Raw genomic sequence first — 17,228 nt, 5'->3', positions numbered from 1 at the left:
TATATAAATAGAACGCACAGCGACCCACAGAAAAAATCATGTGCAGTACATTAAATTTCGCCTTTCAAAATACATGCGAATGTCTTCCATTGGCAGTGTACGGTTCTTTGTTTGAGAAGAGCGATACAGTTCTCACTATCAAATCGATTTATGGGAAACGGAATATAATATGCGAAATGAAATGCCTCTGATTCTGGAATTGTGCACATGGGTTTTAACCAATGGGAATGAAGGGGAGTGCCAGCGTAATCCTCTTGAGCAATCTAAGATGAATTGGTTGAAACTCAAAAACTCTCACATTAACGCCAGTAGGCCTAATTAATTTGTTTTCGTTAGATGCCTTTTTGCCACGATCCCTGAATATTCCCATGCGTCTCGTCCAGTATACAGATCTATATAGGTCTCAGCAATGGAAATTAGTTTCTGCAAAGACACAAGCTGAAACATTCATTACTTAGCCTTCCCCGGTAAATCAGTAATCGCAAAAAGACCGTTGTGCGTTCACTGCCAGTAAAGCAACTGAATATTTTAAAAAGCACTTAAAATTACTCATTTGAAATCAAATTTTCCTGGTCTTCTAAGATAATACGCTTGGAAAACAAAATTTTAAGTTTGAGTGGTCAGGGAAAGGTCGTTTACCCGCTGGATTCTTTTACAACATAGACTAGTCCGCTGTCTCAAGGGAATTCCCAATTGACTCGTACACACACAAGCCTTAGTCCGCCATGTAGTAATAATATTGTGAGACACACCTGACCCCGACCGTGCAAATATTCATGGTTCCGCTCCTGGAATGGTGAAATACCATGTATAGACCATCTTGAAGACTGTAGGGTTGCTACCAGTTAGTTTATCCCTAGGTGTATGACAACATTGGTAAGCGCCAGTTGTCAAACGTCCCAAAATGGACTCTTGGGTCTAAAACGATATTTAAAATGTTATCTTAAATATTCCGAGCTAGCGTGTTTTGGTAACGGTTAATCATTTTAATTGTGCGTCTCGCTTTAAAAAAAAAAAATGTTTTAATGGAATATTAAAAACGTTCAACAATCTTAAGTCGATTCCAGAAGAATCTATACTTGGCTGAAAAAAATGTTGATGTTAGAGGTGTGGACAAATTTAAGCAGTTCCCATTTACAAATCTCAGCGTGCGTTGTCCTTTAAAATGGACTCAGTATTTTGGGAAACAACATCATTTTCCCGGCAGGGTCATTTCAAAGCTCTTGGTTTAATGCCAAAAGAATCCAAATTGTGTTTGTAAACACTTCGGGTTATTCTTCAGAGTCTGAATTGACACAAAATTAAATTTTCATTGTGATTCAACCCAATGCCTCGTGGGTAGATCGGATCTTGCCAGGACGAGGAGCAAAAGAGAGGCTCTGGGCTCTTGGAGTTTTTTTGTTAGAACCATTCCCCCATCATAATGGCGTACTCGATACAACTGAAAGACCCAACTAAACCCGAAGGCGTTCCGAGCCACAGAGAGAGCCTGAGCTTACCACGATTTGCTCGAAGCAGAGACTAACCCACCTAAGTGACCTTGTACAATGAATCGACAGGGATCAAGTTAAACTAGATGTAGATGGGACAGAAAATAGCCAGGAGTAGATACTGATTTCAGAGTTTTTCTCTCACTCGGTTTGCATTTCCTAATTTTTCACTTTCTGTCTATTTCAAGAATTAAAGGCACTGGACACTATTGGTAATTAATAGTTAACATAATTGGTATCATAAACACTTTCTTGGTAACAGGCATTGGAGAGCTGTTGATAGTATAGAACATTGTGAGAAACGGCTCCCTCTTAAGTAACGTAGTTGTTTTTTAGAAAGAGGTAATTTCTCACTTAAATAAATTTGTGCAACTTACGGTGGGTTTTTTTTCTTTCTTTACTCTCTTGCAAACTCGGTGACCAATATTGAGTCCAGCCTTTTATAGATTTGTTATTTGATGCATATGTTGGGATACACCAAGTGAGAATACTGGTCTTTGACAATTACCAAAGGTGTCCAGGGGTGGATTTCACAAAGAGTTAGGACTAGTCTTATCTCGAGTTAGGACCAGTTACTCGTCCTAACTTAGGACTATCCATGCAATTTGTATATCTCCTAGGACTATTCCTAAGTTAGGACTAGTCCTAACTCTTTGTGAAATCGACCCCAGTGCCTTTAAGTGTCTGTAAACGAGAGTCACTCCTCTACCTTCATTCAATAGAGAATGTCTAGTTTTTACTTCAAGAAGACTGGTTGTCGCCTTTAAGCAATTTCCTTCTCTCGTCGAAAACCCCCCATAATAAACTGAATACCTTACTCCCCCATTAAGTTACAGTCCTTGAGCTCGATCCATTATGAACTATTAAGAATCATAACAATGTTAAAAATAGTATAAATAACTTAAAGGCGCTGGACACGTCTTGTAAAAAGTCAAAGACCAGTATTCTCACTTGATGTTTTCCGACATTTTTTATAATAAATTCGTGTGAAAAAGTCGTCTCAATTAATTTGTCATCTAAATTGCAAAAAAGGAATGAAAGTACAAAAACAGCTTTGTTGCACAAATTTGTGTGCTTTCAGATGCCGGAGAGATGCTGCAGGCCCGAAGTCTTTTTCAAAACCAAATATTTAATTGAGAATCTACCTCTTTCTCAAAATACTATCGTCACCTCGTCAGAGGGAATCGTTTCTCACAATGTGTTAAACATGAATACGTTCAACAGCTCTCCGTTGCTCGTTACAGAGTAAGTTTTTAAGCTTATAATATAATTTGAGTAATTACCAATTGTGTCCTGCCGGCCCCAGTGCCTTTAAGAAGAAATGCAAAAAGTAGGCGTCTAAACCTCAAGGCGAAGAGATGAAAAGATCCACTTGTAATGATTCCTTAATTAACCTAATTTATTCCAAAGACAAGCAATGTCATCGATTAAAATCAGGTTCGTGTAGAATATAAATTCTTTGTATTGATGTTTAAAAGACTTGTTTTCGTACGGACCTCTGTTGGAGTATTATGGTTCATTCCTTTTTTCAAAATGGCCACCGGCTTGCATGTTAAAAGGGTTCGAGGTGCACTGTTATTTTTGCAGAAAACCACGGGACCCCGCGCTGTTTTAGTATTGCACTTACTTAATGTGAGTACTGTTTGTATGACTTTCGCTTGAGGGAAACTTAAACCGTCGTGAAATAACCTCCTTTCCGTCGCGTTGAAGGACCACCAACCAACGTAGTTCTATTGAGGAGCAGTCAAAGAACCCAACCGATTGGAAGGGATAACAAAACAGAGCTGAAATCATTTTTGGCCTCTGGTGGGATTATTACTCTTTATAGTTCCACCGATTCTTTGTTGAGGCGACTTGGAGTATAGCACTTCAAGATCAACGCTCTTAAAGGCACTGGACACCTTTAGTAATTATTGTCAAAGACCAGTATTCTCACTATTAAATCTGTGACAATTTTGACTCAGTGTGTCATCGAAGTTGCACAAATGTGTGTATTTTTAGATGCCTAAAAAAGGCTTCAGGTCTGAAGTGTAATATTATTTGAGTGAGAAATTACCTCTTTCTCAAAAACTACGTTTTTTTCAGAGGGAGCCGTTTCTCACAAATAGTTTGAGTAATACAAATAGTGTCCAGAGTGCCGCTAAAAGAAGAAAAACATGGATGTTTTGAATCTAAGTTCAGGACGTTGTTGATATCCAGTAAAAGGCTCACATTTCAACTGCTTATTATTGGTGATTGGGAAAAGGGCGGGAAAGAGAATTACCACTTATCGGTTTATCTCAGTATCGTAAGTGAATGGGTGGGACACCAGACTACTCGCCTAAGGTAAGCAAGGTAAATACGAGCCTGAACATCTGACGTCACACTTCGTGAATTACGCTTTAGATATGAGCCCATGTCCATAACGACCTTTGACCTCCCATTCATTCTACATGGCCTTCTTGGTCCTGGAGAATCATTGTTAAATCCGACGTACATAATTATGTAAACATATGAAACCAAACCTGTCTTCATCCTTAAACGACAGGGGACCAGTCCATGTATCTACTTGTGACAAACACCGGCCTTCGTATGAGCATGAGGTGTGATGAATGTTGCGCGTTGCATTTTTCGATACCTTGAGGGTATTGTGATAGGCAGGATCGATTACATGTCTTAATGAACTCTCAGCATCACGTAACACAGTTGATTATTTATGTAGCTGTATGAAAAGAGTGGTATCGATTCTGCATCGCATAACCGACATTGACGAAAGCGATATAACTATGAAAGAAAAAACACCTTTTGTCACGCGAAGTTGTGTGCTTTCAGATGCTTGATTTCGAGACCTCAAATTCTAAACTTGAGGTCTCGAAATCAAATTCGTGGAAAATTACTTCTAACCGACATTGACGAAAGCGATATTTTACTGCTGCCATACGCTTATTGGCCGGGGGGGCAATTCAGAACTTGATTTGGAACGAATGAGTAATATCAAGTGTGGACCGAAGAAAATGTGGAGTAATATAATATGACAGTAACTTGGAAAGATATCTAGGTCTATGTCAATTTGTTCGTGGCATCCGATGTGAAAGAAGGGCGGATCCTGACCAAAGTAGGGGGGGGGGATCTGTAAAAGAAGGGACATGGCCTCTGTTGCCCCCATCCAACCCTCCGGTTCCACCCTTGATCGGAAATGTTTTGTCCATCATTTTGTTTTGAAACAACTTCATTTGTTTAATTTACAAAAAAGAAAATGTAAATTAATTTATTTTTGAAAAAACGGGACATAGGCCTAATAAAACGGAATGATTTCTTTAAAGGATTTTAAACTTTCAGATTGAAACAAATAATTTCTTAAAAATTAATAAAATTGTTTAGAATAAGAAAATCCACCTCTAAATTTCCAGCACTGGTGTGAAATGTGCAGGTTCTGAAAAAGAAAAAAAGGTTTATTTGATGAGAGAGGGTACATACCGAATCACATATTGCTGCCGAGTTGCAAACAAATTTGGCCATTCGAACAAAACAATAAGTTGTACTGAACATTTTATGTCATAAGAGTTATTTTCTTGTTCGAATGACTCATTACATCACATTTCAATTGCTCTTTTTGGGCGAGCGGATTTGTAATCGTGTTTAATGAAAACAGGATGTAAATCTCATTTCGGCCGGTCGGCGTGGTAGGATAGTAGATGAGCAAAAAACTTTAGCTTCATTGAGTCATTAATTCTGTTCGACGTTATTAAAGTAGCAATGCACAATATTCAGTAAGGAGGGCAAAGTACTTCTTAAACCCTAAGTTCGCCTCAGGCTCCATCTTAGACCCCATCGGTAGCAATAAAGGCTTGGTAGAGTTAGACGGCGATCCAACGGCACAGAGGGTTGCACTACACAACGATTAGGCAAAAATTGCACCAAACTGATTACCATATTGATAAGTTATGTCAAAAGCATTCAATTTGTTGTTAATACAATTTGTTTCGGGCCATGCAATTTTTTGTGTTATTTTGAAGTTATCACAACTCTTGGGACGACTTAATATAGGCTTTTAAGTTGGTCCTATTTGGCTTGAAACGGACAGCATGTCTGATTGGTAAATACATTGGAATTGGGGGGTAGGCCTATCAACAACTCCAAACGGATGACCTGCCAAAAATGTAAAATAAACCTAAAGTTTAAATGTCCGATTACCTCGATTGGCTTTTAAGATGCCTAGAGACTTTCAGCGCCTTTAGCATTCGGAAGACTACGCCCTCTTGTGATACAATATTGTACAAACAATATCGTCTCTTGAGGGCGCCCTCTGTTATTAGTATTCCTCGTGTACACATTTCGCAATCGTAGTGTGTTTTGTCAACTTCAGCTAATGATTTTGTCCTTTTAAACATCATTTGTATACACATATCCGGCAATAATGACACGTATTGCGAGGAAGCGGCACCACAAGGGTTATACCCACATCCAGAAAAAGTACAGAACGCGACGGAAAACGAAGGATTTGGACCAGATTGACAAAGACCTACAACCGGCAGAATCGCAGAAATTATTGAATCAAGAAATCGACCACGATAAACCGGGATCTGCCCAACATTACTGCCTTCATTGCGCGTAAGTTGCTTCTCTTTACTACTTCGTGTACTTTGACTTGATAGCAATGTTTCCCTTTCATTCAAATCAATAGCCTACAATTGATTAGATAACTGTTGTGTGCATCTTCTTTTTTGTTGTTGAAAACTTTGCCTTCATTCAACATGGTTTTATTTAATTAAAATATATAACATATAGTCATAAATAACTGAATAAACACACAATTTGACATGGTTGTGTGTTATTGAGACAAGTTTCCAATTAAAATTATGGTATAGGATAGGCCCCGGGCCCTTAGTAAACACTAGTGTACTTATTTGTAATACATCATTAAGTAACACAAAAGAGCTAGTAGTAGCAGTTGGATACTTTTTTAAATGTGTATTTTTGTTGCTTCTGTCTGCTTCTTTGACTTGTTTGTAATATTATTTTACACTGTTCTGTTGTGTTAGACTTTGATGGGACTAAATGTAAGAACTGACTGAGAATGCTGTGTCGTTGGTAGTGAAGAAGTTATCTGTGCATACATGTATATATATGGAAATTATAACAGCTATGCCTATCTATGGACATTCTGACGTGTACAGCAGACACAGATGACAATTGAGCTCTGAATTCTTCCTGTTCTGTTGCTAATAATATATTTTGATGTTTGATTGTCATTGATGATTGATTGTTAATGTTAGGTAGTACAGTGGTGATTGGCTTCATTATAGTCGAGGTTGTACTTCAAATTTGTATTGTATCATGTGTGAGGGCAATACCGAAAATGTTTATTGAATTGAATTGAATTGAATTGAATTACTGTATTTTTGTAATGGAGGAGTCCAATTTGGGCTAAGCTAAGGCTTCACAAGCCTGGAAGGTGTAACATCAAGGCCCCTGGCCTTTTCGGAGGGAAATTAATGTGCTCCTTTAAGACTAAGGGCAAAGAACAAGTCCTTTGTTCACTCTATATTTTGATTATATTGTATTTATTTGTTTAAATATTATTGTAATAAAATATATAGTGAGCTGACAATTCTTCAGTCAGGCAGTACAAACATTGGTAGGTAGGCCTACATGTAGTTCAAATACACAAAACCACCCAAGTATGATAATTTAACATAATTAATGTGGGGCATTTTTTGACCATGTGACACCCAAAGAAGTTTATGACGGTCATGTAAGGTGGTAACAACCAAGAGGAAATTAGTTTTTATAAAACAATGGTTTAGTTTCATTGGGTTAAGATTTTATGTTAATTTTTTTATCACATAGACGTTCTTTTGAAGTATTGATCATTTCAATTTTATAAATGCCTGTTTGGGCTTCTGCAATGTACCAAAGGTGACACTGCTGTTTCCTAGAGGAAATTGAAGCAATGGCCTCCATGCTTTGCCCCTGGTCATTGCCTTGGTGCCCCTTGTAAATATTTCTTTCTAGAAGTTTACACCCCCCAAAAAAACTGCCTCCTTACAAGAAAAAAGCATCAGGCCTAATACTAAGTTTTCTAAAATAATGTTCTTAAAGTAATAATTTCTTCTTCTTTTGTTTGTCTTGCACAGGAGATATTTCATCGACTTGAAAGCACTCAAGGATCATTTCAGATCAAAGCTACACAAAAGAAGGTAATCCAATCATATTAGGACCAGGTCTTGCGCTCAAAGCTTTTTGCTAAGTAGCCCACCAGGCTATTCAACTGTGCATTGTACTTGCCCCTAGTAAGTTTAGTGAAGCTTGAAGTATTTTTCTGATTTGAAGTGATTTTTCTGATTAAGAAATTTCTGAATGAGTGGGGAAAGTAAAACAATATCTGTTTGTGTTTCGTTACAGAATGAAAGCTCTTGAAGTTGAACCATACACACAGAAAGAGGCTGATGCAGCGGGAGGCTTAGGAACCTATCACCCTCCAAAACGAAGAAAAATCACCACCCAGGAGATAGTGGAAGATGCCAAAATGGATCAGTCAGAAGTATCGGAAGTTAAGCAGGACAAGTAGATAGGGACATTCTGTTCTGGGATGAGGGGTAAAGCTTGACAGGTCATGGAAGGTCATTAGCAAGAAAGAAGGGAAAGGGAAAATGAGCAGTCAATTATTCTTGCAAGCCTTCCTTACACACAATAACAAACTGAGATCACATCAAGGACATAATAGGCCTAAGACTTAAATTTGATGTTGAAAAAAGATTGTATGTATTATATCAGTCTCAAGCAATCCTGTGGTATCATGGCACCTTATGTGCTTTCACTTTCAAAAAAAAATGTGAATTTTCCAACGATTTTTGGCTGACCAATCTTTAAAAATAGACTAGTTCCCAACTCGAGAATTCCCAGCTGTCTATAAATTGCTCGGTTTTGTCGAAAGTATGATCAAGGAACCAGACTACTAGAACAGCATGTTCTTCTCTCTGCGGTATTTACCGGCACACTTTAAAATAGTAACCCAACTCCATTTGTTTGTAAATAACAGCAAAAGCAAGCCATGTATACTACCTTCCATATACTTGAATGATTTAATCAAATAAAATCACATGCAGCCCAGATTGATGTTCATTGAGAGGACTGAGCTAGTCTAGGCTATTATCAATCCCTGAGGTACAAACCAAATACACTGAGTTGTGTCAGTGAAGCCACTATAAATGTCGGTTATTTACATTATTTACACTTCACTGAGCCAATTAAATCTCACGATGGCCATTGTCTTAAAAGTTTATAGCCTATAAGCGCCATCTTAAAAATAAATTGAAATGCGTCTTGGAACCGAGTACAGCAAAAACACAAACATCAAGCTGTCCAGATGGACGCCATGCTGTAGTTTTGCATGTCACTACATTGTTTCAAAATCAGCGCGCCATGACGGTTGCTGGTTTTGCGTGGACTCGGGTTTCATGCATATGGGCTGATGAGAAAAAGAGTTGATAAAAATTTGCTGCTTGATCACAAGATGTTCAGACACTACATTAGAAATAAAATTATATAAAATATCTATTTCTGAATTTATGTTTATTGTCTCTATCGATAAAGTCATTGAGAAAATGTATAAATAACCCGATTCTGTGTTTGCAGTTCACACCCTGAATAGATTCCTGACGATAAGACAGATCAACGACCTTGTAAATTTTATTTACAATTTCTCAAAAACAAAAATGTTGAACAGTTTTTGCATCACTACTCGAATGGGGTCACCATCTGCAATCTAGACGGCCCATATTCGGAGTTGGGCGGCACCGATAATCCCTCATCGAAATAATCATGTTTTGGGGTGGGCGAGAAACCCCAAACCGGCGGTAAGTCTCGAGTTTGTCTTTCAGACACCCGCCCCTCTATCGTCATCTTATTTGACGAGATGACAGACTCCAGGCTTTCTTCTCCCGCGGATGTCCCCGTTGATGTTGAAGGGACTCGGAGGGGCTCCATCCGGGGTCTTGAGTTCCTCCTGACGTAATGATCGAGCTGGACCGAGCCGTTGATCTTTTCCGTGTACGACAACTTTGTTTCTTTGTACAGCTGTGTCGGACATGCCCCTCCTCGGTCGACACGTCGAACTTTCGGAAACATGCTCGGAATCAAGCTATCGTTCCGCGGTATAACATTACTCGGGGGGAAATAGTGGGTGCCTCCCCTCTGCAGTGACGTCACATTGTCTTTCTTCCTTCTGGTCGACTGTCGCTTTATATGATTGTCCTGTTTTTCTGCCGTGACGTCATAGCGTTTCTTACGATCGACAAGAGTTGCGTTCGTTGTGTATATTGTTCTCGAGCGTTCGAAGTCCTTGATGCTCGTCTCTTGCACCAGTGGGATTCGTGTCGACAACTCAGTCGACAAGGCCGCGATGTCGTCCTCTGGTCTGATATTTGACTTCATTAGAACATTCCCCCTGCTGGTGTGAAAGACTGGTCGGTTCATTGTTCTTTTGCTATCCACAGTGTCGAAGTTCGAGTGGGTGTTGTCGGTATGGGTGTGGTCATCAGGTCTCGGGGTGTGGTCAGTTTTTAGTGAGCTTTGGTAAGGTTGCAGCACCGTGTGGTCGGGTTGTAACGACTTGTAATCAGGCTGTAGTGAAATAAAGCTTGTTCTCAGCCGTGTGGTGTGCCTTCGCGGTACAGCGTGGTGGTGGTCGTAATACAGTGAGGTAGGCTGGGGTTCTGTGTGCTCGGGCTGTAGCAGAGTGTGGTTACGTGGGGTGTGGTTTTGCTCTTTGAAAGGTTGGGTCGACTTCTGGGACGAGATGGTTAGAATAGGTGGGAGGGGATCCGCCTTCAGCATCGTGTCATGTTAGTCTCATCCTCAAGTCTGATCTATAACTGTGTCTCTTTAGCATCTGTGGATTCAGTAGAAAAAAAAACTATTAGTATAGGGCCTACATGTACATGTTACTGACTATTGTTTGACGTTGAAGGGTTTTTCTTATAAATCTGTGGACGAGAAAACATCTTGACCAGGAAGTCCAGCGAAGTACACAATTTTAACAACTTACTGTCACCAAACCGAAAGTGGATTTCTATGGCAGTGGTCATGGAACTTGTTTGCGTTACTCATGAAAAAAATCGCAAAGAAACGTCATGCTATAGATTTTAAACTTGTCAAGCTACTTTTAATGGCTGTCGAATACCGAATAGAATGAGCTCCTATCGGTTACAACGAAACTGCCGAAAAAACGTCTGGTTGTTGACTGTTCCCTATCTTAAATCAAAGTCTTCGAAACGAACACCAGGGGCAGGCGAATCTTCAAACCGAAATGTCGCTTTATTTTGCCAGTAGGAAATGTAAACACAAATGCCGTAAGAATCGGAGTCTTTTTTTTTTTTTGATTTCAACTCTTCAATTGAAGACTAAACCGAACCAAAGTCTTGCTGCACTTTACTTTCAGAGCATATCAACTCACATAACCTTTTTGAGATGGGAGCACGCCGTTTGTGGTTGGGTGTGTAGTGAGTACAAACACAGATCTACCCAGGCCAAATGCAACAATATGTACAATGTATTCACCAAATCTAAAATATCTTCAGTACTTGTACTCACCAGAAAGTTTGCTATCAAGGGGAAAATGCCTCTGCCAAGTTACTCCCAAGATAACTGGAGACTTTGTGACCATTTAGGTTTTAGAAGACGCTATTAATAGCGGCAACAAACAACTTCATTGCTTTTAAAGTGTTCTTAACCTATTAAGACTGTCTGGTATTATAACCTCAGTGAATGACTTTGTTGTTGCGATCCAATGATGTAAAGTGTCTTCTTCAGAACTGTTCTTTTACCGACTGTCGTCTTCGTCAGGCCCTACCATTTGCATTCTCGACATGCCTCATGATTTCAGTTGAATGTTTCCGATTGCAGAAGTCAATATGCCAGCTTGGACGGGTTATTTGCTATTTTTGTGTTTTGTTTGCTGTAACTCTACCGTAATACACGGTGTGTACTCTGTGTGTTTGCCTGAAGACAATGGGGAGATAGTGGGCTCTCTAATTGCTTTTGACACCTGTGATCTAATAATTTGTGAGATTTTAAGAATTTTTGTTATTTTGGTCGAGGCCCCAGGCAACACTCAGAAGTGGCTTTCGAAAGCCGGTTCGGTTTGCCGGCTATCGATTTAGTTAAAGGAACACGTTGCCTTGGATCGGTCGAGTTGGTCTTTGAAAAGTGTTTGTAACCGTTTTTTATAAAATGCATATGAGTAGAAAGATGTTGTAAAAGTAGAATACAATGATCCACACAAACATGCCTCGAAATTGCGTGGTTTTCCTTTTACCTTGTCGACTAACACGTCGGCCATTTATGGGGGTCAAAATTTTGACTCCCATAAATGGCTGACCATGTTAGTTCGCACAGTAAAAGGAAAACCACGCAATTTCGAGGCAAACTTGTGTGGATCATTGTATTGTACTTTTAAAACATCTTTCCAACCATATGCATTTTATAAAAAACGGTTACAAACGCTTTTGTTTCGACCAACTCGTCCGATCCAAGGCAACGTGTTCCTTTAAGAGATGGAAGTGGTTTGAGGTTTACAGAAAATAAATCCACAGTTTAAACGAAGCAATGTATAGAGTTAGGGTTGTTGGGATCTGAAAAACTTCAAACAAATAGAGGAGCAGTTTCAATTTTAGACTAAACATGTTTTTAGCCCACATTGACTCGCAAAATATGATTTTTTGTTTGGTAGTACTGATGAGTTTTGAGAAGCAATAAATGATGTAGTTATTGTGGCGTTTTGCTATGCTTTTCACGAAAAACCGTTCACTGTTAAAGTGGGTCTATGTATGCTTTCAACAAAATAAAGTATACTGAAGAAGACCACTTCATATATCAATCGAAACATCGAGTTTTTCCTCTGTCCAAACCCCTTATGTAAGTGGTTCTACCATTTAGCATGTATATTTGTTAACATATAGACCACTTCTGAGAAAGACCAGCTCAAATCGGTCGAAACGTCGAGATATTGCACTATCCTAAACCGTTCTTAAGAGATATTGTTAATTGTTCTACCATAAACTCTTCTCTATGACAAATAATCCACAACTTTGTACTTTTATATGAAACGTTTAACAAGTCTATATCCGGTAATTCAAAATAATAATGAATATTTATCTCTGGAATATTCCCTCCGTTTGTATTAAGTTTGTAGAGTTGTTTGTAGGTTCAGTATTACACTAAAGTCAATGGGCGTACTATGAACCCATCAAAAGTAGCAGCACATTCATAAATGATGTTGTTTGGTGTTTCCAATGACAACCCGCTCGTTAAGCTTATCTATTTGTAAATGAGGCTTTTAACTTGGTGTAGATTATCCAGAATACAACTGGGGAAAATAATAATAGAAACCAATTACTCCATTTGTCTCGTCTTTCTGTTGTGATCTACTTGTTCCAAAGTTTGAACTATACTTGACTACTGTCAACGTTATACGGCCCGAAGTACCCAAGTGAATTGTCGACGACAGAATTTCAAGATAATACATTTTTTGTGGGAAATATTCCAAGGTAATATTAATCATTACCCACTAAGTACATTTCCTTAATTTCTCACAAAGGTGGAACTGGTTTCTCTAATAGCGGAATGGGATACTGATGAGTATCGTAGCACAGCTGCTGTTGCCTTGTTTGTGGCTTTATTTCTACATCTGTTGTTAAATTAAAGCTCAGTCTGGGCACAAACAAAATATACCGCTATACGGGCAGAAACTGAGCGCTAACCAAAATATTGTTATGCCCCATCCTGGACAATATTTGGCAATGTTTTTAAGAAAGTAAAGAATTTGTAAATAATTATTACTACGAGTTTCATTTTGCAACGTTTAATATGTGCTATGTATTTTGCAGAAAGCACTCATACTCTCAGACAAGAGTCAGAAAAACTTCAGTTTCGGAAGGCAATTGTTTGCCCAAAACTAAGAGAAGAATGTCGAAATTACTTTGGTCTGTTTAGGGGTGTCAGGTAACTTGCTACCTTTACCACTTCGTACCCTGGACACTTCCTATGTTTTGCAAGGTACAAAGTGACTTTGAACACTTGATGGTACCATGGATAACTTATTTATCCATGATGAGATACGAAGTGACTCGGTTGACGGCACGGAGCTGAGGGTACGAAGTGTCCAGGATACAAAATGGTTAAGGTACACTAGTGTGTCCGACATCTGTTTCGGATGCAGTACTCACCTTCAAACGGTAGTTTCATGGCTGGGTTTGAAGAGTCATCGTAAACCGCTACTGGTGTTTTCATCAGTGGGTTGAACAAGCACTTGAGTTGTTGTGACCACTTCAACGGGTATGCTTCTGAGTTAGAAAACCGTTAATGGTTACCGGCAATCAAGAAAGAAACCCATAATTTTTGTGGTCTAGCAATGTGGAGGGATGTTGATTTCGTCTGCTATAATCGTGGTACAGCCATTGAGGTAGTTTGTACTTCCATTACAACTTACATCAAGAGGAAAATTCAGTTTTCCTGAATTCTGTTTGTAGGCAATCTCGATAAAGGGCTAGCTGTAAGTCCATGAATACGGATCATTAGAGTTAACTCTTTCTGCGTTAAACGGAGGTATAATAGCAGATAACAATTATCGACTTACTATAAGATACAGGACAGTAGATTAGTCTAATCCGTGTCCTTATATGATAGTATCAGTCAATCGGCTGTAGCAACATGGAGTACTCGGCTGGTTATTATAGGCGAAATAAATCTCGATATCTATTATACACGTTATCCTTTTACAACACAAACACTATGCAAATAGCTACGTCAAAAAGTTGACTTGGGTTATTTTAGACCGAGAGCAACGACTGTTGCATGTCGCGAGATGAGATGAGCTAGCCTGAGAAGTCCGAATTGGCGTGCGGATGTGGCTACAGCTTACAGTCGTGTCATTGTAGCCGTTTCCCCGTCGCAGCATTTGTTCATCGAGTGTTTATAAATATCATTCGAATCCCAGTCGTGACAGTGTGTCCTTAGGCATGACACTTAACTAAATGCTACATCCTTCGGATGGGACATTGGTCCCGTGTGTTGTGTATTTCACGTAAATTAACCCAGTGTAATGTATAATACTTATCGAAAAGAGAAGGGATTCGCCCCAGTGTTCCTGGTTTGATTGGCAGCATATTGCGCCACATCACCTTGTAAACCATTACATGGTGCTATGTAAAAGAATCAACATAATTCAAACGTAGTCCCACATCCTTGCAGGAAAGTACTGTATGTTGAGCGTCACTGGGTGACGGATATGCGCGCCATACTTAAGAACCCGCTATTATTATTTATCATAAAACAGCCGTTTACGAGTCAGATTGGAATCGCAACCTCACTGGCCCGCTGGCGCGCCAAATGCGAACAGCAAACTGTCACCCCTGGTTACGCCTCGATCTCAACAACCCATTGTGCAATGTTGAATGCAAATGGCGGCCAGTATTGCACATTATATCGTCGACGACGTATCATGTATTTGTTGACTAAAGCACTTCAGGATAGTACTAACAACATACGACTGTTGGGTACACCTGTGTATGATGACAAGGGATTATTTTAATTACACAATTTCCAAGTTGTTGAATGGAACTGAGATCGAGACAGGATGGGCGCCTTTTATGCCAGTTGCGTAATTTGCGGTTGTAGCATTGGCACGCGACCGAGTAGCTTGACTTCTTTATTTGGGTGTGATAATTACCAGTACACCTTAAAGGATTCGGGTACTTTTTCAAAATGTCCACAGATTTACATTAAACTTACAGGGTTTGAAGATAATGATAGTGGAAAGCTTCCCTTCAAATATTACTAACTAAGGTTGTGCAGTTTTTGAGAAATGAGTAAAACAAGTCACAAAATAGTTTTGGTCTCATGCGACCAAAACTATTTTAGCATGTAAAATCCTCTTAACCAGTTATGATATTATACCAAAACCATAGCATTTTACATGCTAAAACTGAGACGAAAATTATTACTTTTACTCATTTCTCAAAAACTACAGCACCTCAGTAAGTAAAATTTCAAGAGAAGCTTTCTACTATCATAATCTTCAAACTGTGTAAGTTTAATGTATATCTGTGGACATTGTGTTTTTTGTTAGGAAAAAGTACATATACCCTTTAAGGGGGTTTGATACCTTTTGTTGATCAAGTTTTGGCCATGACGTGGATCCCCACTCACTGTGAATGAAGATGCAGGCCTATGTAATACAATTGACCTATAGTAGTTTCAGCTCCATTATTCGTTACTGAGTTTTTGGTTAAAAACAATTGAAACTACAGAGCAATGTATTCATCATGAGAGTCGCGTAAATCTCTTGTACATGCTAAAGTAATTTTCGTCTTACTGAGACAAAAAACAAATTTGGGAAGTTTTTATTTTTATTTTTTTTAGTTTTTTTTTTATAATTCTTCAAAAACTACATCACCTCACTAAGTATTTTAAGGGGAGATTTCTTCCATCTAAATGTAAACTTTAAAGTCGATGACCCGTTTTTGCAAAAACATTTCTCTGAACGAATTTTAAAGGTAGGGTCATACATTGGCTTTTGTGAACTTAATGCTGATTTACATACACAAATATATAAACAAGAAACAATACAAGTCTCATTTGAAAGCAGCAACACATGCCATGATGTTTTCACAAGAACGTCGAATCCATCCAGATTTAGTAAAAGTATAGTGCATTTCTGGTCGCAGAATTCGTGAACGGATGAATCGTTTCTCAGATTCAAATTTTAGAGGTGACGTCTAATCCATATATCACTTCAAATGGAAACAACCTTCTCAACGGCTACACTGCTTCTCTCTCTGTCTCTCACAAGTTAATTTTTATGGTACTTCGAATTTTGACAAACAAATGAACCATAACTACACAACAATTCGTATACGTTTTAATCACAAATAATTTGCGTTCTTGATGGTGCAATGACTTCTAGTTTTTGTTGAAATCAAGAAAACGTCAGTAAAAAAAGTATAGAACCTTTAATGAAATGTATACCCTATTACCTATACCCTATCATTTAAAGGGTGTATGTAACTTTTGTAGGACAACAAACACAATGTCCAAAGATTTACACTAAACTTACACAGTTTCAAGATAACTATAGTAGAAAGCTTCCCTGAAAATATTACGTGCTGAGGTGCTGTAGTTTTTGGAAAATGAGTAAAACAATGTCATTAAAATAATTTTCGTCTCCTGAGACGAAAATTATTTTAAGCATTTACAAACGTATTTTCATGACATTGTTTTACTCATTTCTCAAAAACTACAGCACCGCAGTAAGTAATATTTGAAAGGAAGCTTTCCACTATCATTATCTTCAAACCCTGTAAGTTTAATGTAAATCTATGGACATTTTGAAAAGGTACCCAAATCCTTTAAAGGAACACGTTGCCTTGGATCGGACGAGTTGGTCTATTAAAAGCGTTTGAAACCGTTTGTTATGAAATGCATATGGTTAGAAAGATGTTTTAAAAGTAGAATATAATGATCCACACAAGTATCCCTCGAAACTGCACGGTTTTCCGTGTACGTCGCGAACTATCACGGTCGGCCATTTATGGGAGTCAAAATTTTGACTCCCATAAATGGCCGACCGTGTTAGTTGACAGGGTAAAAAGAAAACCACGCAATTTCGAGGCATATTTGTGTAGATCATTGTATTCTACTTTTACAATATCTTTCTAACCATATACATTTTACAACAAACGGTTACAGAACGATTTTCAA

At 38.6% G+C, this 17,228-nt stretch overlaps 2 protein-coding genes across 4 annotated transcripts in view; one reads left to right on the top strand and one right to left on the bottom strand.

Annotated features, from left to right (window-relative positions):
* LOC139939562 (uncharacterized) overlaps nt 1-14,243 on the bottom strand; it is a 32,034-nt gene extending 17,791 nt beyond the window's left edge. Inside the window, exons 1-3 of one of the 2 annotated variants that reach the window (XM_071935561.1) lie at nt 14,107-14,126; nt 13,697-13,813; nt 9,199-10,362 (exon numbers count right to left, since the gene is read on the bottom strand). In XM_071935561.1, coding sequence (XP_071791662.1) covers nt 9,210-10,307 — 1,098 coding nt within the window. In that variant the 5' untranslated portion in view covers nt 10,308-10,362; nt 13,697-13,813; nt 14,107-14,126 and the 3' untranslated portion in view covers nt 9,199-9,209. Of the gene's footprint in view, nt 1-9,198; nt 10,363-13,696; nt 13,814-14,106 lie in introns of those variants that run through there. The other variant, XM_071935562.1, reaches the window with a different exon arrangement.
* On the top strand, nt 5,812-9,137 carry LOC139939563 (zinc finger protein 593-like). 2 transcript variants are annotated; one of them, XM_071935564.1, is made up of 4 exons: nt 5,812-6,080; nt 7,607-7,669; nt 7,875-8,082; nt 8,118-9,137. In XM_071935564.1, the coding sequence occupies exons 1-3, from the start codon at nt 5,887-5,889 to the stop codon at nt 8,038-8,040; spliced, it is 423 nt and encodes a 140-aa protein (XP_071791665.1). In that variant the 5' UTR covers nt 5,812-5,886; the 3' UTR covers nt 8,041-8,082; nt 8,118-9,137. The 2 variants fall into 2 exon arrangements, with proteins under 2 accessions (XP_071791665.1, XP_071791664.1); XM_071935563.1 differs by having other exon boundaries at nt 7,875-9,137.
* Nucleotides 14,244-17,228: the final 2,985 nt, after the last annotated feature.

Source organism: Asterias amurensis, chromosome 7, assembly GCF_032118995.1.
Source record: "Asterias amurensis chromosome 7, ASM3211899v1".
In the NCBI taxonomy this organism is placed as follows: Eukaryota; Metazoa; Echinodermata; class Asteroidea; order Forcipulatida; family Asteriidae; genus Asterias; species Asterias amurensis.
This window is presented reverse-complemented; position numbering and strand designations above follow the sequence as displayed.

Bases quoted from the DNA above. Each gene is read 5' to 3' on its own strand.
- LOC139939563 (XM_071935564.1), top strand. From the start codon at position 5,887: ATGACACGTATTGCGAGGAAGCGGCACCACAAGGGTTATACCCACATC. The intron at 6,081-7,606 runs GTAAGTTGCTTC...TGTCTTGCACAG, and splicing joins CATTACTGCCTTCATTGCGC to GAGATATTTCATCGACTTGA. The intron at 7,670-7,874 runs GTAATCCAATCA...GTTTCGTTACAG, and splicing joins TCAAAGCTACACAAAAGAAG to AATGAAAGCTCTTGAAGTTG.